We start from the raw sequence: 22,602 nt of genomic DNA, 5'->3' as shown, positions 1-22,602 counted from the left end.
CTTGTTAGGGAGCCTTCCAGATATAAAAGGGCTATGTCTGGTTCATGATGGAATGGAATGGTCCCACCTTCGGGGTCTAGTGGTGGTGGAGTCATGACTTGATGAGGCATGTCGCTTTTTTGGGGAGGTTCTGTAAGGGACCCCACAATGACAATGAGCCCAGAGTCACAGCTGCATTTGCTTTATGACCCTCAGGAATTTACCTAGCTTCTTGGTCTTCTTGCCTCACTTGATTCTGTTAAGAATTGGATTAAAGAATATAAAAGTCCTTTTTTTTTCCTTTACAGTAATATCTTCTATAACTGTATCATTATAGTTCCCCACCTTGGTATAGTGCATTTTGCCTGCATTTACTGTGGCATTTCTCCATTCTACTTTTTGTGCATTATTCATTAGCTTCACGTAATCAGACTTGTCTTAGGCACTTAGACAAGTTAAAATTATTTGTGGTCATAAAGTTACAAATATTTCTAATAACTTCATAAATTTTTTTCCTTGACTTTTAAAACTACTGATAAGGAGCCAATTATTTTAATGGAATATATACCTAATAAACTTCTCAAACTCTAGGCATTTATAGATCCATTTGTATGTGTCTCCTGGTCCAGAAAGTCTGACCCTTTGTCTCCAAACTTGAGAGTGAACCCTCTGTGTTCTCACAGCACCAGGGACTTACTCTAGTGTAGCATGACTTTCTGTACTTAATGTTTCTCCGAGACCATGTGTTACCCGTTGGACTATGTCTCATCATCTCAGTGTCCTCAGCACCTTAAGCCACGCCTAAGAAATATTTATTGAACAAACATTTGAATGACTCTTTCAAAACTGATTATTTTTGGAAATATATATTTCCATGTTCCCTGATACTATGGATTTGGGCAAAATGATGAACTATAATGAGATCCATTCTATTGATTTGTTTTTTCTACAATCGCTGCTCCCATTGTGACTTTCTGGGCCAGGATCACATGATCTTCTGACTGCCTTGCTACACACCCAGGTGAACAGCAATGATGTAGAAGTTCCCTTCCTAACAAATGGAGGAGCTTGGAAGTGTAGTAAGGCAAGGCCATATATAACTCCTCAGTATTACATTTCAGTGTAACTAGGAGTTTCCATTATTTTATGTTCTTGGAATTGGGATCATTTTTGCAATATGCTTTAAAATAAAGTGGTATATTATTACAAAGATTTTGAACCATAACGCATACAGCCTTTCATTCAAAAGGGCTGGAATACAGCCCCATCTTCCACAGAGGTATAGAATTCAGGGGCCATTGAGCCAGCACTGAAATGTCCACATTCTCTCTAATGTTCTTTTTCATCTTCAAAATCTCAAGCTGAAAAATCTCCACACTGGCAGAACTGCTGCAGAATAAGGCTCAGATAACCCATCCTTGTTAATAGGACTCATTAATATTTGCCCATTTCTCACTAATATGACTCATGTTAAAATGGGCCATTAATAATACTCCCTGAAAAGCAAATTGAAAGGCAGCTACATTTTAGATTATATATGCACACAAGTACAACAATCCCTAAGGGCTTTTAAAGGTGGAGAGAGAAAATATTTCCACTTGCAAATGGCAGAAGGGCTCTGTTCCAACATTTGAAAAGTAACTCATGTTTAAAACTAGGGCCAGACTTGGAAAATTGCTACAAAGAATGAGTTTTTTTGGGAAAGGTATCACACTGAAAAAAACCAACTATAGCAATCCACATGGGGTATATTTGTGTTTCTTCCCTTAAGATTTTAAGGCTTAAATGTTGGAGTAAGGGCACTTATTACTTTTGAGATGCATTTGGTCCAGGTTTTACGCTCAGGATTGAATAAGTGGAAACTTTCCAGATTAAACAGAATTGAATCATAGGTACTGCACACTGAGGTATGACTAGCTAAATTAAGTGGGCTTTAGGCAAAAGACAGATGGCTTAACCATCTCATAATGCCAGGGCTTTGAACTGACTGGGTACATAGTGATGACATTATTAAATTTATACAGTACTATAAAATAAAGATAAATGATGCCCTTTTTTGTATTTAGGAATAATTAAAATACTGATTATTGGCTAACCTAAGCCTAACTTTGGTATCCATAGCAAAAGTAGTATCCAAACATGTTCAGGTAGCAGAGGTTGATTTGTTCAGGGGTCTCTATGTCAGCATTTTTCAGCACCTTGAGGCTTTCCTTAATGGTTACTGGAGTTCTCATGGAATGCTGGTTTCCAGGCCTAGGCTCTCTGGTACCTATCATCTGAAGATCCCTCAGCCAATGGATAGCTATTTGGGATAGAACCCATTGGTAGAGGAGCCAAATGGTCCAAGAACAAAGGTCCAAATTTTGGTCCCTGCTTTTGTAATCCAAGGTGTCTTGCTGCCTGTGGCCATATCTTCTGAAGACTGAAGCTGAGAAGAAGGCTTGGTTTCCTCCCTTGGCTGCCCACAGGACTGCTATTGCCACAGGTAGGTTCCCAGGATTTTTTCTAGGCAAAGTACACTTTGTATTTCTTTGTCTGCTAAGATTCAGACCTGTGGCTCCACCTGGCTAGTCTTAAGTTCTCCCCTGCACCTGGTACTTCACTCTTTCTCACCTCCAAAATTCTTCTTTCCCTGGTCATTCTTGGCTATCTGCTCACATATGACTTCAACCAATTTCCCCGCCAGCACCCTGCTCAGATGCTGCTGCCTTCCTGTCTATGTAGCATTAAGAGTCCTCTTTAAAAAGGAAATTACTGGTGGAGGAGGTTCACCTTAATTAGCAGTTCATTAATCAGCAGGGACAAACAGACTCAAAAAGAAAGACTGGGCTAATGGATAGAGGACTGGGGTTTGGGGACAGAAGGTTAGCAAGATGGAGGAGATGGGGACAGAAGGGGGAGAGGGAGGAAAGAAGGAGGCTTGATGAAGCCCAAATGATTTCCTTTAAAAAGGATACACATGACTACAGGAAAGCTGGTAGGTGTTTTCAGTGAGCCCTTCTTCATCAAGCTCCACAATAATCTGCCCACAGACTGCACAGATGTTGTCTGATAAGCTCCTTGTAGGCATCCCGCTGACACTGTAGAACTATCGGAGGAAATGGACAGAGCATGGTTGGAAAGGAGAGCACATGCCACTCTCTGAATGCAGGAAACCACTGCCAGGCACTGGGACAGGCACTGCTTCTAAGTTGGTTTAGAATGTGAGACCCCTTTTCCTGTAGGAAGAATGCTACAGAGGTGTTAAGGTTTCCAGGAAAAACCCACTGAATTCCAAATGGACCCAAAGCACATTGCCAATTATAACCTCTCATCTAACCTCCACATTTAGGAATCCTTTCATTGGAATTGTTTTGATCCTTTGACTTTATCCATAGATTGGCCCTTCCCTTTATTCTCCTGAAGATTCTGATTCAGATCTCTGGAGTAAACCTAGGCATCTCTCTGTCATTTAAATCCCCATGTTTTTATTGGGTGCATGCTCAGTGACACCATTGGAAGGCAATGCATTTGGAATTTTACCTTGGGATATCTGCATCTTCCAGTACTGTGGATAAGCATTGGTTCTCAACATTGGCAGCGTATTAGAATCCCTAGGAAGCTGTTTATTTTTTTTAAAAATAAAATTTTTTTATAATAGTTTTAGATTTAAAGAAAAGATATAAAAATAGCACAGAGATTGGCTATATACCACATACCCAGTTTCCCTATTATTATTGTTAGATTGATTTTAAGGAATTGGCCCATACATTTGTGGGCAAGTCAGAAACTTGCAGGGCAGGTTGGCAGGCCAGGAGGCTGGAAACTCTAGTAGGACTGATGTTGCAGTCTTGAGGCAGAATTCCTTTTTCTCTAGGAAACCTCAGTTTTTGCTTTTAAGGCCTTCAACTGATTGGCTGAGGTCTACATAGACTATTAAGGGTAATCTCCTTCATGTAAAGTCAATTGATTATATATATTAATCATATCTGCAAAATACCTTCACAGCAACATTTAGTCTAGTGTTTTTACCAAACAACTGGGTGTCATAGTCTAGGCAAATTGACTCTAAAATTTAATCATCATAACCTCCTAAGGGAGGGAGAATCTCTATAAATTATGTGGAATTCTTCTGCACAGATTTGACTATTCTCTTCCACTTATTTATTCAATCATTTATTGATATCAATGTGGACTCATGGATATTTATTTTATGCTTTGGGTTATAACCCAGTACTACTACTGTTACTATTTTGTTGCTCAAATTCCAGCTTTGGCCATTGGGAGCTCTTTCAGTTGGCTCCTGTGTCTCTTTGTCATATCCCCAATCATTGTGGGGTTCTTTTGTTTTTAGCACTTTCTTGCTTTTGGTCACAATGAGATGCTCCAGGCTTATATTGTATATTCCTTGCCTAGACCTATAATCAGCTATTTCTTCAAGGAGCCCAGTTTGTTTTATTGTAGAATAATATCAGAAAAGAAGATCTGGACACTAGGCATGCTCATTATTGCTGGGGTGCCATTGCGCCTAGGACCTCTTAGCTCACAGAGCAAGGGATTCATCTGTATACACACACACACACACACACACAGATATACACACATACACATATCTGTAAATATTTCATGTATCCATGTATACATATATTAAGCTAAACAATTACAATTACAGAATACATGTATGGTGATATCAAAATTGCTAGCCCATAGCCTTGACAGCAACAACTTAACTAGAGTACAGTGCTTATGACAGTTTCTTTTGTTTTTGGTCCTATGATCTCCATTCATTTCAGAGTTACTTAAGTTAGCACCTTTTTTCTCACCCCTTTCTATGAGGTTATTTCATACATTTGTAATATGGTTAGATTCTTTTGGTATGATCTGAATTCTATCCTTGGATTCTCTGAATTCCTAAATTATTTTTAAAGTTTGCATACATTTAAGGTTCACACTTTCTATGGATTTTGACGAATGTAAAGTGTTATGTATCCACCATTATTGTATCACACAGAAGAGTTTCACCACTCTAAATTTCCTGTGCTTTATCTGTTCAACCATGCTCCTTCCCTAAAGCCTTGGTAACCATGGATCCGTTTAGCAACTCTATAGCTGTGCCTTTTTCTAAAATCATATAAATGCAATCATACAGGATGGAGCCTTTTCAGACTGGCTTCTCTCACTCAGCAATATGCATTTAAGATTCACCCCATGGTTTTGGTGGCTCAATAGCTCATTCCTTTTCCTCAGGAGTTCTTTTTTTTTTTTTTTTTTAAAGCTAAGCAGATGTATTGGCTCTACTCCCAGAGATTCTGACTGACTTGCTCTGGTGTGGGGCTTAGGCACTGATATGGGAATGGAGATTGTATCTCCTTACCTCAGTCCCAAGCACATGCATAGGTGTCTGTGCATACACATATACACACACACACCCCTCATTAATCCAAGTCACCGGTGACTTGGATTGAAGCAGTGGTTTTTATAGATTTGGTAGCTGGAATAAACAGACAGGATGATGAGACGTTAAGGCCTGGTCGGGTTGGATCAGGTGAGAAGTTTCCCAAAAGCTGGTGCTTAAAGACTTGGTTGTCTTGCCAGGTGAAGTCTCTTCTTCCTGGTCCACTTGAAAACAGCCACATATAATTCTAATTATCCTTTTCTGTCCATAAACACAAGAGGCCTTGGGAATTTTCCAAGGGGTATAACTTCTGTTTTTTGTTGGGGAAACTGGGAATAAAAATGCTCCTTCCTGTGCTCACCTTAAACTTTATAAGAAAGGCAGTTGTATTGTTCCAGCATTTCACCACAGAATTTGGGCTGCAGGCTTTAGGAAAAGAGTAAGATAGAGCCTATGGTGTAGCGAAGGACAAATGTGGTGGGGAGGAAGTCACGGTCATAGCCACTTAGGTCCTGCTCCAGAAATGGAGACAACAGTCCAAAAGTTCACCCTTTTCTTGATACTTACACTGTTTTTCCTTCCTTCCTTCCTTCTTTCTTTTTTCTTCTTTTTTTTTGAGATAGGGTCTCGCTCTGTCATCCAGGCTGGAGCGTAGTGGCGCAATCTTGGCTCACTGCAACCTCCACCTCCCAGGTTCAAGCGATTCTTCTGCCTCAGCCTCCTGAGTAGCTGGGATTACAGGCATGTGCCACCATGCCTGGCTAATTTTTGTATTTTTAGTATTGACAGGGTTTCACCATGTTGGTCAGGCTGTTCTCAAACTCCTGACCTTATGATCCAACCGCCTCAGCCTCCCAGAGTGCTAGGATTACAGACATGAGCCACCATGCCCAGCCTTCTTCCTTTTTTTAAATTTAATTTAAAGTTCTGGAACACACATGTAGGTTTGTTACATAGGTAAATGTGTGCCATGGTGGTTTGCTGCATCTATCAACCCATCAGCTAGGTATTAAGACCCACATGCATTAACTATTGGTCTTATTTATTTATTTATTTTTTTGTATTTTTAGTAGAGATGGGGTTTCACTATATTGGCCAGACTGGTCTTGAACTCCTGACCTCGTGATCCGCCCACCTTGGTCTCCTAAAGTGCTGTGATTACAGGCATAAGCCACCATGCCCAGCCAGCTATTGGGTCTTAGTACCTGGCTCTCTCTCCCCCTCCCCCAACAGTCCCCAGTGTACGTTGTTCCCCTCCCTGTGTCCATGTGTTCTCATTGTTCAGCTCCTATGTGCAAGTGAGAACAGGCAGTGTTTGGTTTTCTGTTCCTGTGTTAGTTTGCTGAGGATATGGCTTCTAGTTCCATCCATGTCCTTGAAAAGGACATGATCTCATCCCTTTTTATGGCTGCATAGTATTCCATGGTGTACATATACCACACTGTCTTTATCCAGTCTAACATTGATGGGCATTTGGGTTGTTTCCATGTCTTTGCTTTATAGTGGTTTTTGTACGTCACATCTGTCTGTGTACCAAGAGACACAGAGGACAGAGATGTGGAATTCTTGAAACTACTAAGTCATCCCTAGAGCCCTTAGTTTGTAAGTTTTTAAGATATATGCATGAGTCAGACACAGATAAATGCCCCTGATACCTGAATCAGGAATACATCTAACTAGAAATTAAGTCCATTCTGAATTTTAATCTTAAAAGAATTCAATGAAAGAAAAGAAAAACAACTGTTAGGGAATAAAAATATTCTAGGTAACGATATAGAGTCAGAATATATCTAGCACACTTTTTGTATCTTCTACTTCTTCGGATGCTATATAATGTAACTGGTATTTATGATAAGTATTACCCAGAGGCACTGTTGATTCTGAACTGTTTTATGCAGCATCAAATATAGTTTTATTTGCATAAGGCAGGGTTTCAGACAGAGCTAAAAGGTTATGATTATTCTTAATGTTTTACTAATCCTTAAATGTTGGCAATTGGAGTATGCTAGATACAATAACACAAATAATTCACATATTTTATTTTAACAGATGCCTTATTTCACAAGTATTCTATATGCATAAGACATGTATTTTCCAATTAATCAACAAAGAATGTTTTTGATGCAAGGAGAATCCAGGGAGCAGTGGGCTAGGTAAACCAAAATAGTTCCAAAGGAAACGATAATCAGTATATGGAGAAAGACTTATTTATTTCTGAAAATGGATGCAGACACATAAGATGAGTCTCCCATTTCTCCATGTGTCATAAATGGTTTCAGAGAATGAAAGCAGCACTTACCCCTATGGTGGAAGCCATGTAGTCTGAGCAGATCTCGGCAAAGTCTGTCCCCATTACTCCATAGTAGAGGCCATAGAACAAAGACACAATGCCAAAATCCATGGAATCTCTAGCTTTGATTCTATTGAAAACAGCAGTATAAGGAAATAAGAATGTGGCATATTTCTAAACAGCTGGAGTTCGGAAAATATTTCCTGTGATAGCATCTAAGAGAACCTTGTGGTAATTTTTTTTCTATTTATTTGTTTGATTTTTGTTTCCTTAAAGAATTTACAATTCTCTAAATTTCCCTCAAACTGTAGCACTCAGTGCCGACTGGACAAAGGAATTCTTGAGATAGCCTTCAAGCGCTTCTGAGGGCCGCAGTGCCTAGACAAGCTCATTCAGACCAGTGGTTTCAGGCTCAGCTTCAGGTAGACCTCAGCAGCTTATAGCAGTTTCCATCTCCAGGCCACACCCCAGTAACTCCAATGGGCAGCTAACATTAAGAACCACTAGAGCAAAAGTTCTCAGCCCTAAACATAGATTAGAATCACCTGGGAAGATTTAAAAGACCCTTGACACATGGGCCAACCACCAAGGACTGGAGTTTAGTTGATCCAGGGTGGGGTCTGGACAGCAGTATTTTTAAAGAGCTTGTCAAGTGATTGATTCTTTAATACAGCAAGGATTGAGTATGTCTGCTGTAGAACTTAGATTTTATAAAATTCTTTCCGCTGATCTTTCCTAACAAGTGCTTGAGATAGATATTATCAGCCCCACTTTGCATGTGAAAACATGGAGACTTAGAAAACATTATTTGCTTGATGCAGCAATTGGTACCTCACAAAGCCACAAAGCAAGCTCACATTCTGAAGCCCTTGGTTACCATGCCAGAGTTGCTATGTATTAACTGAAAAAAACTTTTTGCAAGTTGAATCATGTTTCAATTACACCAGGATTCTTTATGATCATCCCCCCGCCCAGTTTTTTTTTTCTTAAGGGAAAGATCTCTTTTAAAAGTGAATGATTTGCCCTAAATTTAATTTATGAATCTAAATAATTGCATATTTGGTTTGCTGTATCTATAAAACAATCTCAAACACCAGTGGTGAGCCTTGGTGGTTCTGACTGATTCAGGAAAGGGAGGAAAGTGTGGACAAGAGTTGGGCAGTCCATCTCTAAAACCTACTTTTGTTTTCTGTTCATTGTAGGAAGAAATGGTAAATGTGGAGAGCTTTGTAGATTTAGAAGGTACAGATTTTTTGGTGATGTGAACTGAGACTTCCAACATAGGTGGTAGCTGCATCCTTTCAGGATTTGTCTGGGTATATCTGAGAATGTGGACAGTGGGGGAAATGAGGAGTATCTTCCCTTCATATCCAGGAAGTATTTATAATTTTATTGATTGAAAAGTACAGTAACACACTCGTGGCTACCTAGGAAAAAAGCTTAATACAATGATAATCTTCAAGTAGTGAAACAAAATAGTTCCTTTTCTAAAGGGTTAAGTTCTTGGTATGCCTTACTGTAGGAAAATTCATGAATAAGGATCGTGAAATCTTATGAGGTAACAGTCTTGGAACAGCTATAGTTCCCAGTGATTTCATAAAAATCCTTATGAGTATTTTACATTCACCAGAATAAACCAGTATAGACAGTATGTTAAAATAGACATTACAGTGTCTATTTCCTAACCTAGCAGTAATAGATCTGTACAGTTACTTTCCACCCCTTTCCTGCTAGAAAATGTTAGCTGCTCCCATTCTGAAAGCTTTATAAAATGCTTATAAAATCAGATTGCTATGCTGCCATAGGAAGAGCCCTTTCCCCAAGGGCTGACTCTCCATCCAATTGCCTTTCTTATTTTCTGAGTAAAGGGTTGATGATCTCTGCTGTTCAGTTTCAGTTATGGTCCCGGAAGTTTGGAGTAACTTCGATGTGAGAGCTATTCTGGGGAATTTGTATTTGAGCTGCTTTCTATAGCTGTACGTGTAGTATGGCTTCAGTCCCCTTTCCAAGACACGGGCTGGTTACTCAGCCTCAGTTGTGCCTGTGAGAATGCCATCAACAGCATGTCTCAGCAACCACCTTAAGTGGGAGCATAGCTCTTAGTCAAAGATGTGATTATCTCAGCTTCCTTTATCTCTCCCCAGACTTTCTAGCTCTTTTATACCTTTATTTCTCTTTCAATTTCTTTTTTAAAACTCCCCTCTATTAAACAATAGATATTGACATGTTTTCTATCCTTCAAATCTTTTTTATTTGTTTATTTGGTTTCCCAGCTTATATATTTTTTCCAATTAAAATTTTTGTTCAGACGAGGTCTGGCCATGTTGCCCAGGCTGGTCTTGAACTCCTGGCCTCAAGCAATCCTCCCACTTCTGCCTCCCAAGTAGCTGGGATTACAGGCATGAGCCACAGCACCCAGTCTCTTGCAATTTCTAAGCACTCACTTTTCCTACTTTTCCAGCTATCCCCAACGCAAGACGTTTCATGAATATCAGAAATTAAATTCAAGAGAGCTGCTGTCCAATGGAAATACAGCCACAAATATAATTTAAAATTTTCTGGTAGCTGCATTTAAAAATTTAAAAAAACAGATGATCTCACCAATACATTTAAATACTATCCTTTCAAAATGTAATTGATATAAAAATGTTTTTATGTAAGTCTTTGAAATTCAGTATGTATTTTATACTTTTAGGTGTTCAGTAGTCACATGAGCTAGTGGCTACTATATTGGACAACATAATTCTAGAGATTTTAGATAAGAAGATAAATATAAAAGGAGATCTAGGCACTTGAGAATTATGTAGAAGAGAAATTTATAGTTCAGTAAGAATTACTGTAGCACAATTATAGGTCTACTGTTAATAGTAATCTTTTAAATTTGCAGACCAAATATAAATCTCCTTAAAGGTCCTAATTTAAAAAAAAATATTTTGTAGGGTGATCCTTTCTTCCCTTTCTATTGCTTTTCCCTAGACAAAACTATGTGTGGATATCTACTATAAAACATGGTGCATGGAAAATTGTAGTGCCAAATGCTTCCGGATTGAGAGAACATGACCGGGTGAGTGCTCCAAGCAACTACTTGGAGATATTAATGTCTTAATTGGAGATACTTACTTGAAAAACAGATTGAATCCACACCTTGTAAACATGATCACCAAGTAACCCACAACACCAAATGCATAGCTGAGTTTGTAGATCAGAAGAAACCATTTGTAGACCAATCTGTGGAGTGAAAAATGGGGAAAAAAACAGAGCATGGTAATATTATAAAATATTTTGTCTCTTTCAAAGACTTATAAATCAGTTTTTACTTTCTAAAATTATATTTATAACACACAGAACACAGATGTATATAACAATAAGCATTCTATGAATAGTGCTATCATGCTCATGTGTTTCTGTGTATATGCATATGTGAATTCTTTTTAAATTTGTCTGCATCCCTCACATGCTTCACTTAAAAATAGCCTTCAGGAATGGTTAATCTTTCTGCACCCCTGCCTCCCCACACTGCCCCCTTCTCATTTGGTCCTAGGGTTAACCTGGAGTGGTTTTAGCAGGAGTGTCTTAGAGGTGAACAAAAAGTGAGATGAAAAGTCAAAGGGGAGTCCAGACCTTCTTACCCGGGAGTTTTTCTTCCCTTTGTTCTGCTGCCTCTCCCCCGCCCCACTGCCCAAGTACAGATATCATCAGCAGTGACCCAGCACTCATCCCATTTCTCCTCCACACAAACAGCCCTCCCATAGCCCAGGGCGTGAAATGTGTGAGAGCTCTGGCCTATTTCCTTCTGCTGTGCGGAAGGGTCCTGCGTGTACTCCAGCACCCATTGTGACCTTCCAAGGCCTTTCCTTCTTCCCAAGGGTCTAAGTGGAGAAGGAAAGGATGAGGATGGAGGGTGAGTGGAGAGAATCTAGAAGGAAGCCCTCCCCTCTGCTGGTTTCCTTCTGCACTAACAGTAAAGGCCCTTAGAAAAAAACTACAAGAAGGACCATGTGACAGCTTCATGTCTAGGAGGATGGGGGAAGAGGTTGGGAGCCCAGTTCCATTGCTGGTGGGCCACAGCAGAGGAGCTATGCCCATTGGTATAAGAGGTGGTGGATGGAAAAGCTGGGGGCTTATCTTTGTTGCTCAAAGAAAATGAAGAGGTGGCTGGAATGCTGCTTACAAGGGTGTGCAATGGCAGAAGGCCCTGTTTGCCTCACAACCCTTTCCCTGCACATCCTCTTGGAGTCTTTTTCCTGCCTTTCACCCCAAACTGCATTGAGAGTCTTGCTCCAGAGATTTAGCCCCGCCCTCTTGCCCCCAATCCCTGAGCCCTGTCTCCAACTCTCTCACCTTCCCCAGATCACTCCCTGTTGGAGCCATGGTACTAAATGCTTAAGATCTATGATATTACTAGCATAAGGTTTCAATATGATTTTAATAGGTGCTCTATTTCATTGAGTTCCAGTCACAAGGGACCTTCTGAACATTATGGTTTAAATGGGTTGTGGGCTAGCCCGTGAAATGAGTTGTCATATACATCACTTCTATAGTGAAATGCTCTCTGCACTTTAAGCATCTGATATTAAGGGGCCATCTGTGCTGCCACCTCCTCTACACAGGTGTGATCTTGCCCCTTGGGGGAGTAGGCAGGGGTGAACTACACTGACACAGAAATTTGCATGGGCTGCATAAATTGGCTTAAATTACCGTGAGGCTGTGTGGCCTCAAAAGGAAGCCAGAGAAGGCTTTTGGGGTCTTTCTGCCACAGTGACTCTTGAGCCATGAGTTCTTTTCATTTGTCAGTGCTAGCAGCTTAGATCATTGCTCAGGGCAGCCAGATCAAGGCGGAAGTTTATGTTGCTAAAAGTGGTGATGACGGAGAAACAGGCAAGCTCTGAGAAGGTCCCCTCTATTGGGTCCCCAACACCTGCCAGTACCAGAATATGGTTCCTTAAACTGCATACAGACTTGGTGACCCATCTCCCTGCCTTAAGGGACCTCTCTCAAACTTCTGTCAGCATTAGAGATGTTCCAGGAAAAATAACCTTTACACTGCAGGGTTTCTCTGTGCAGAGCAGTTTGTTGAATTAATTAAGCCATAGCATGCTTTTGGGAGCAGGAGCTTTGCAGTCAAGTAGTTCTTTGGTCTGATTCAGGACTTTGCTGCTTACTGCCTATGGGACTTGGGTTAATTTACTTGGCATGCCTCATTTATAATGTGAGGATGATAACACTAGCTCCTAAAGTTGTTCTGAAGATTGTGTGAGCTAATGTATTGATGTTTATTGACTTGGCACATTAAATGCTCAATATGTCATATCATTGTTATGGATGTGTTCGATTTTCCAAATCTCAAGCTCCCTTTCTGCCATTTTCCTGCTTACTGGGGGTAACTGTTTTCAGGAACAGTAGAGTTCAGAACTTCCTTCCTACCAAGACTTAACACTGTAAGGCAGATAAGCCAGATAGGAGATTGTGCAACTGTTTCAGAGCAGCCTCCAAAAGGAAAGCTGGCCTTGGGCTGGATTTCCTCCAACAGGAAAGCTGATCAAATCAAGCCCAGCTCTCTGTGGCTAGTGTGTAGCTTGTGGCCTCTTTTTTTTTTTTTTTTTTTTTTTTAAGGTGGAATCTTGCTCTGTCGCCCAGGCTGGAATGCAATGGCACGATCTTGGCTCACAGTAACCTTTGCCTCCGGGTTCAAGTGATTCTGCTGTGTCAGCCTCCCGAGTAGCTGGGATTACAGGCACCCGCCATCATGCCCGCCTAATTTTTGTATTTTTAGTAGAGATGGGGCTTCACTATGTTGGCCAGGCTGGTCTCGAACTCCTGACTTTAGGCTTCCCTGATCCAACCACCTTGGCCACCCAAAGTGCTGGGATTACAGGCATGAGCCACCGCATGTGTGGCTTATTTCTGAGTTTGATCTTCACTACTTGCCAGACAAACCAACTGTAGTTGAGAGGAAACTCACTTCCCCTTCTCTGGGTACTCTAACCTGAAACAAGAGCTTGATGTGCTCTTAAAGAGGAACAGCAGGCTTTAAACTGCTGGTGCTGGAGACCACTACTCTTGGGTCTGCCTTCTACAGCAATGCTGATTTCTTCACCCAGCTCCCCTAGCCTGTAATGAAATCCTCTCCTTCCAAATGGAAGATAGCTAAAATGTGACTCACCTGTAATACAATAATTAAGCAAAGATCCATGATGATTCTGGGGCCTATTATTGCCTCTTATGTATGGGAGCTCTATCCTGACTACTCGTCTAGAAGAGGGCCTACTTCACCTTGCTCACTGTTGTCCTTTCAAATGGCAGCTGAGTTTGCTTTACAATGTCAGTGAAGCCTCTTGGCTCTTAGACTATCCTGCAGGGCTTGGAGTTGTGGAGGCAGGAAGACACTGAGAGGACATGCTTTGGGCATGGGAAAGAGACATATACAAGGCATAAAGGGTAATGAGGCAGCATTGGGTATTTCTTATAATAAAATTCCTCTGCATTGCATGAACTGATGTGTGCAAAAACACTGCCTTTAGGTAGGGTAATTCATTATACAGTGGAAAGGCGAACCATTCTTACAGAAATACAATATAGATTATATCCAGGGGATGAAAACAAGCACATTTTGATTCATCCCAAACTCAGAGCACTTTCACAAATCTTAAATAACAGAATATTTTCTAAGAAGGAGAAAGGTACCATATGCTCACTTTGCTGACTGGTAAGCCAGACACTACAAGGGCTGTCCAAGACCCCAAACTGGCCAGTTTATAAGGTCTCCTACCACCACCCCAAACCTCTTCCCAAAGCAGAACTAAACTAAAATAGTCATAACATGAATTCAGTATTTGGATTTCCATTTTTATCATCACATTTATTTATCCGATTTCTCACTGGATTCCTTCTCCAAACTTGAAGGAAAAGTTGACATGCATGTTTCCTACATTTTTAGAGGGTGAAAACAAATGTCTAAATAATCATAAAAGTATTTCACTGGAGTTTATAATTTATTCTCCCAAAAGGTCAAATTTAGCATTGTTTTGTTGCTATTTTAAATTTTACACATTTTATCTCATTCCAATTTTATGTTGATGAGGTTTCAGATTTTACACACAGAACAGAGAGGGCGAAAGCAAGCCTGTGGTGCAGCATGTGATAAGCACTTTGGAAAGATTTGTGAATGATACAATGGAGTTATACAAATCTTCAGAGGCTGACAGTGGTAATTAAAGTGACCACTGGAATATTAAAGCATCATTTGTTATTAGAATAATAAGTTGTCCATGACTTATGATTTATTATATTTTTTCAGGTTGAAACACAACTTTCAACTCTTGCTCTATTTTAAAATGTGTGATAGGAATGAAGTAAAATGCCGAGCTAAAAATAAATATGCAAAAACGCTCTAGAAATTTTAAAGAGTAGTTTCACTTCTCTTCTGCTTTTCACTAGCTAATATTTGAGGTAATAAATTTTACATGCATATCTGAATTACCATTAAATAATGAAGGCAAACTAACAGTAGTGTAGCTAATTTCTCAATAGTTTTGCTACCAAAGGTAAAAGATACATAAAAGAAGTGTAACCTCCCCCCAACTCAGGAAAATGGCAATCAAATATGCTTTTTAATATATAAAATAAAGGGGATCCTAGGGAAGGAATGTATGGAATACGTACCGTGGTGTCCTCCCAGAGAGGGGTTTTCGAGTAGCTCCGAAGAGGATGTAACTGGTAATAACGGAGAACATCCCCCACATAGACAGAAACCGCCACCAGTATAGTTTTATCGTGAAATATAAAGGGACAACCCACATCTGCAACAAGGTCACCAGCTGTGAGAGAAATGAACAGAAGTCTCTTTCAATGACCAAGTGCCTGAATGGCGTCTCCATTATTAAATGAGTCCGAAGCATCTCTGGGAGAACCACCTTCACCACCATGTTTGTACCACGCAACTGGTTCACCATCAAACTGTCAGCTTCCCTAGACAGGCCAGGCTATGGAGAGTATGGGCACAATTATCTGAAAATTCAAATGGGAAACAATCCAAAATGCCTGTCTTCTGTCACTTCCTTTCATCTGACTATTTTAGATGAAAGGTCTTTGGGGCCTCCACAGCGATGTGATTTTGGACAAGAGAGCCTCACTTCAGTTGTATAATTGGGGGTACCGATAATTGCACTGCTTCCCTGCGCTGACTGAGGTGGGGTTCAAACGAGATCAGGAATGGAAAGCACTCTGAAAACCACACTGCACTACACAGAGCCCAGGGGCTTTGTTACTATCATGTGCCCATGTGAAAGTGACAGCAATGTCAAAGGAGGAAGTGGAGGTCAGAGTTTCAGAGCAGCCCCTGGGATGTCTTCTGCCTGCAGTCCCAGGGCACTCAGCAAGGTTTCCTGTTTCTTTGGTGCATAAACCCTTTGTGGCCTATGCCATTGACCTGAGTCCAAGTAGCCTTCAGAGGGCCCTTTAATCTGGTCCCTTTCCCATAGGTCAGGGAGCAGGGTACAGTGAATTGACTGTCTGTGGGTCACTGAAGTGATATGGCTACCATAGCCACACTCCTACTCTTTGAAGCAGGCCTAATACCAGCTAGTCACCCCTCTTGGGAAAAGCAGATGGCCTTAATCAATAGCAATATCCTTTGGTCTTTTATGTTTTTCTGAATTCAGACTAACCACCTATTATTTGCTCAGAATGAATATAAGGGGAGTGGCAAAGAGGTTTTTGTCTCAAGGGTGGACGTTAACTAATTTTTAGTGGCACTCTGCAGTGCTCTGTTGAGGATACTGAGCCGGATCCTGGTTTAGTGGTAGAGTCTTATGATCAATTAATGAAGTCTGCCAGCAATGTGGGAAGAGTGGTTAGAGCTCACTTATTGCATATTCATCATCCTGAGTATTAAAAAGGCTGCTGCCGTTTATTTTCTTTACCTTCTCAATCTTTGCAACAGAAAAGGGAGGCTTGGAACAAAAGAGTCTATGGATACATTGCTGGATCCTTTAAATACGTCTTGGTAATAGTCTAAGGTCAATAACCAAATCTCTTGGACAGGACTTCAAGATATAAATGAGAAAGGTGGGCTGGGTGCAGTGACTAATGCCTGAAATCCCAGCACTTTGGGAGGCCAAGGTGGGCGGATCATGAAGTCAGGAGTTTGAGACCAGCCTGGCCAACATAGTGAAATTCCCTCTCTACTAAAAATACAAAAAAAATTAGCTGGACATGGTGGCGGGAGCCTGTAATCCCAGCTACTTGGGAGGCTGAGGCAGGAGAATCGCTTGAACCTGAGAGGCAGAGGTTGCAGTGAACCAAGATCGTGCCACTACATTCCAGCTCCAGAGACAGTGCTAGACTCCGTCTCAAAAAAGTTAAAGAAATAAAAATAAATGAGAAGGCAAGGCCACAGCCATTCTTCTTTCAATGTCAGGTAAGAAGACATTTCCCAGGCTCAACATTTTCCTTTGATTGCTTCATCCTCATAAATGATCTGAAGTCTTCTTAGAATTGCTCTGAATCTTCTTTCAGAGAACCCTAGAGTTGTTATCGTCAATATGCACTTGAACGAAAGCACACACAGAGCAAGTCTGAGGTGAGTATCTGAGGAGTTCGGGAACAAATCCTATAACTTACTTTTTTGTTTTTTTAACTTCAAGGAATACTTTCAGGGAAAAGAAAATACTCTTTACTCTTGCCTCCATTTATCAGAAAACTGCTTTAATTTTCCATCCTATTTTGTGGGTGTGGAAAATGAATGAGTTAGCACCTTTATGAAATTAAGATAAATATACATACACAAATAGAAAAACAGGCTTTACTTAAGGAAGTAGAATAGTTTTCAAGAGGACCTGAAACCACATGGTAAGTAACCAAGACTCAAGATGTGCTTACTTAAGCATTCAGCATTAGCAACTTTGACCCTCTGCTATTGATAGTAAAAGTGTGCAGCACAATGGCCAGGTGTGGTGGCTCCTGCCTGTAATCCCAGCACTTTGGGAGGCTGGGGTGGATGGATTGCTTGAGCTCAGGAGTTTGAGACCAGCCTGGGCAACATGGCCAAACCCTGTCTCTACAAAAATTAGGCAGGCATGGTGGTATGCGCCTGTAGTTCCAGCTACTTAGGAGGCTGAGGTGGGAGGACCACCTGAGCCCTTGAGGTCAAGGCTGCAGTGAGTTGAGATCATGCCATTGTACCTTAAAAGGGTGACAGAATTAGACTCTGTCTTTAAAAAAAAAAAAGTACGTAGCATCTTAACAAAAATCTCATCAGCATATTGGTCATTTATTTTCTGTAAGCTGATTCTGGAGATAGTTCTCTATCATAAATTATACATTTGCTGACTTAAAAGTTCATTACTTCTGATAGTAAAAAAGAAGATGGACATGAACTGCATCTTTCAAAGTCTGATCATCTGTCATTTGCATTTTTCATCTTTCTATTTTAAGAATGTGACTAATTTTTTACATTTCCTCATAAAAATACTGAAGTTTTTTAAAATAAAAAGTTGAGTTGGTTCATTTTAATTCAGTGGAACTACTATGCCCTCATATTTTGTACTTTAGACCTAACCCAAAATATAAGACTAATAAATTTCTTCTAATCCATGGAGTTACAATCCATGATAGTTTGGAGCTACAGCTGGATTATATTTTAATAAAACCAGTTCTCTTCCTATAGATCTATAAGTATGAGTAATTTCCAGAAGACCTCAAATTTTTCTTGATACCTAGATTTAATTGATAGTGAATAACAATGTTCAATGTACAGACATCGTACTTTTAAAAATAGACTTTGGAGATCAAAAAGGAAAAGAGAGCAAAAAATCATTAGAATATATAAAGAATGCAAATATTTTATTTCTTAACTATCTTTAAAATGTAACCCAGCACCCTATTTTCTCAACATATGAAGAGAAAATTCAAAAATTTGCTCTGTGAATTCAACGATCACATTGGTAGTCATTTTGAAATGAGAGCCACATTTCATAGCAATTTAAAAGACTCTTTATCAATTTCCAGTGCAGCTAAAAGTTCTCCTTTTAAATACTAACTGCCATATATGAAATTAAGGAATGCTGCCCCTCATAAATAAACACATGAAATATGTGCAATCGAGGCACATACATGCAAAGAAGGAAGCCTGGCATCTGGAACACATTAATAATGCCAGAGGGGTCACCATCTGGCCGTGTGCATATAAAACACATCTGCACTACTGGCAATGGATGCATCTGGAACACATCACCCATGCTGTCCCCAACCACGTATCAGAGCAGGAGGAATTTTCTGACGAATCAGATGCTGCCCAAAAGTACCATGTTTTTTTCGTGTTGCCATGCACATAATGAATCTGCAAAGAATTACAGATCAAGCCAAAACAAAGATATCTTTCATTTATCTAATTGTACAGAATGATGAATGGGCTGTGCAATATTCAAAGAAAGAAGGAAAGAAAAAGAAAAAAGGAAGGAAGGAAAGAAAGAAAAAAAGAAAAAAATAAAGGAAAGAAAATAAATTATGTGTGTTCATTTCCTTTGCACTGCAAATCCCAAATAATCTGTAATCATTTGTGTGTGGGGGAAGGTGGTGGGATGGTGGAGGGAGAGCAGTGGTATGCTCATAGGTAAGCAGAAAATTATCATGAAAATAAATACCCAGGAAACAATCCTGCTATCAGTAAAAGACAATGAAGGAGAGTGTGACTATAAAGCAAGTAAGAAGAAAGTATGAACTGGCATGTGGTTACTCACACCTGTAATCTGAGCACTTTGGGAGGCCAAGGTGGATGAATTACTTGAGGCCAGGAGTTTGAGACCAGCCTGAGCAACACGGTGAAACCCCATCTCTACTAAAAATACAAAAAGTAGCTGGGTGAGGTGGCACAGGCCTGGAGTCCCAGCTACTTGGGTGGCTGAGGTGTGCGAGTCGCTTGAACCTGGGAAGCGGAGGTTGCCGTGAGCTGACATTATGCCACTGCATTCCAGCCTGGGCAACAGAGCAAGACCCTGTCAGAAGGAGAGGAGGAGGAGGAGGAGGGGGAGGGGGAGGGGGAGGGGGAGGGGGAGGGGGAGGGGGAGGAGGGGAGAGGAAGGAAGGAAGGAAGGAAGCAAGGGGTATGGAAATGGAATCTTGGCATAAAAAGGTTCTTTAGAAATTCAGTTGGTTCACTTTTTTAAATCTCCACATCAATCTAGATGGCTGATGTTGTTATTTAAACTCTTAAAGGAGATTCTGCAATGTTATGTACATATGTATTTAAGTGTGTATGTATTTGTATCTTGCATCATTTTAAAAAGATTTGAGCAGACATGCTTTATTGGCCCAGTAATATTTTCTAGTATTTCACAGCTATTAATAGGCAGGAAGTTTGATTTAAATAGAGCAATGCTGCAATCTGGAAAATTATTTGCACTGTTTTGAGGCAAGTTAATAGTGTGTCTGAAACCCAAGTTCTGGGGATGTAGTCATCAGGACTTCTAACTGATTTGTGGAACAGGAGAAAGATTCTTTTTTGGCACTCTCCTGTCTACTTGCTGCAGATATGGAAAATAAGTGCATATAAAAGAAGGTGGAGAGGGTGATGTTGAATGAAATTTTATTTCTAGTTAAATGCTGTTCAAAGCATTTGGAAATCATTTAACTTTGAGGCTTTGCCTACATCTACAACATATCAAGATTACCAGCTGGAAAGGGAAAAATCCAAACACCCAGATGCTTGGACTATACTGTGCTAAAAATGTGACTATTTGAAAACATCCAGGTATTTAGTAGTATCTCACACAAAAGAATTTTCTACCTTCTTTCTACTTTTGACATCACATAGGAGCAGTTAATGTTATATTTCTGTACTTTATTTTCTAAATAAACCATTTCCTTTGCTTTAGGTATTTATAATAAGCTGCTCTGATGTACACAGCTCCTACAGACCATAGAACATAATCTATCTAGATAAATTTAAAGGACCACTTCAGAAGATGGACATACTTGTTAAAAAGTTGTATCTGAGGGCCGGGCGTGGTGGCTCACACCTATAATCCCAGCACTTTGGGAGGCCGAAGCAGGTGGATCACGAGGTCAGGAGTTCGAGATCAGCCTGACCAACATGGTAAAACCCTGTCTCTACTAAAAATACAAAAAAATTAGCCGGGTGTAGTGGTGCGTGACTGTAATCCCAGCTATTTAGGAGGCTAAGGCAGGAGAATTGCTTGAACGTGGGAGGCGGAGGTTGCAGTGAGCCAAGATGGCATCACCATACTCTAGGCTGAGCAACAGAGCAAGACTCCATCTGAAAAAAAAAAAAAGTTGTATCTGAAAATATTCTTAGCTTCTTGAATTAGTCCATGTCCTCTTTAAGTACATGATCTGAATTATGCATAAATAATGTGAAAATAATAATCTTTTATAATAAATAATACCTTCAGGGTAAAGATAATATGCATAAGTAATAATTCATTCAGTGTACAAAGCTGTTATACATATTACTATAAGTGCACTTCCTATTTTTTTCTAACTTTCACCCCTTGCTTTTCTGTAAACTCCCATTCCCACAGTAAGTAACCTGGCTCCCGCTAGCTGCGGTCTATTTATTTAATTGTTCAGTTGCTGTATACATAGACAGCAGTATCGTAATTGTTAACTTGTACCCCCACAGGGACCAGTTTTATCAAGTGGAGTACTGCTTTTGTGCAGTTCCTTTTGCCTTCGTCTTACAGACTCTGCTCATTTCCAGAGTTACTTAGGACGGTATTTTTCCTCTCTACCCTTCAGTGAGGTTGTTTTGCATATTTTAAACGCAGTTAGATCCTCTTGTCATAGTCTGCATTTCTCCCTGGAATCCCCCCACCTCCAAATGATCTTAAAAATGTTCATATTTTAAAGTCCACTTTTTGTGCTGTACAGGTCTATGTCATTTGACAGATGCATATTATGATATCTTGTACCCACAAATACAATATTATACAAATTAATTTTACTACTCTAAAATTCCTGACCTATTTATTTTCCTCCCTTCTCCCCAAACCACTGATCATTTTACTGTCTCTATAGTTTTGTGGTTTTCAGAATGTCATATAATTGGAATTATACAGTATGTAGCTTTTTCATACTAGTTTGCTTCACCATGACTTGTTTCACCACGGTTCATCCATGTCTTTTCCGGGCACGATAGCTTATTTCTTTTTATTATTGAATAGTATGCCACATGAATGCACCACAGTTTATTTATCCAGCTTTTCAAGGATATCTTGCTTGTTACCAGTTTTGGGCAATTATGAATAAAGGTGCTGTAAATATTTGCATGCAGGTTTTTGTGTGAATGTAGGTTTTCAATTTAACTGAGTAAATACCCAGTAGAGTGATTATATAGTAAGCCTATGTTTAGCTTTGTGGGAGACTGCCAAACAGCCTTTAAAAATAGCTTTACCATTATTTGCATTCCCAACAATAATGAGAGTTCCCGCTTCTCCATGTCATCATCAGCATTTGATATTGTCAATTTTTTGAATTTTAGCCATTTTAATAGGTGTGTAGTGTTACCTCATTATTGTCTTCTCTAATGACAAACGCTGAGATGATGAGCTCCTTTCATATGCATATTTGCCATCTGTAAGTTTTTCTTGGTAGGAATTAATTAATTACATTAGTCCATACATTTATCCAGATCTTTTGCCATTTTTAATGAGTTGTTTTCTTGTGGTTGAGTTTTAAGCATAGTTTGTACATAAGTCCTTTATCAGATATATGTGTTTGCAAATATTTTCTCCAAGTCTGGCTTGTCTTTTCATTCTCTTAACAGTATCTTTTCCATAGCAATTTTTAATTTCAATAAAATCTACCTTATTAATATTTTCTCTCACGGATTATGCTTTTGGTACCATATTTTAAAACTCATCATTAAATACAAGTAAACCTAGATTTTTTTCCTATGTTATCTTCTCAAAGTTTTATGGTTTTGCATTTTACATTTAGGCCT

At 39.8% G+C, this 22,602-nt stretch overlaps 1 protein-coding gene across 3 annotated transcripts in view; it reads right to left on the bottom strand.

Moving 5' to 3' along the window:
- The window catches only part of RNF175 (ring finger protein 175), a 41,182-nt gene that overhangs the window by 2,750 nt on the left and 15,830 nt on the right, over positions 1-22,602 (bottom strand). For 2 of the 3 annotated variants that reach the window (XM_064383803.1, XM_064383801.1), the window contains exons 3-6: positions 15,306-15,460; positions 10,764-10,871; positions 7,653-7,773; positions 2,937-3,067 (exon numbers count right to left, since the gene is read on the bottom strand). In XM_064383803.1, coding sequence (XP_064239873.1) covers positions 2,937-3,067; positions 7,653-7,773; positions 10,764-10,871; positions 15,306-15,460 — 515 coding nt within the window. Of the gene's footprint in view, positions 1-14; positions 236-2,936; positions 3,068-7,652; positions 7,774-10,763; positions 10,872-15,305; positions 15,461-22,602 lie in introns of those variants that run through there. The other variant, XM_064383802.1, reaches the window with a different exon arrangement.

Source organism: Aotus nancymaae, unplaced genomic scaffold (assembly GCF_030222135.1).
Source record: "Aotus nancymaae isolate 86718 unplaced genomic scaffold, 86718_ANA_hifiasm-v0.15.2.pri h1tg000033l, whole genome shotgun sequence".
Lineage (NCBI taxonomy): Eukaryota > Metazoa > Chordata > Mammalia > Primates > Aotidae > Aotus > Aotus nancymaae.
This window is presented reverse-complemented; position numbering and strand designations above follow the sequence as displayed.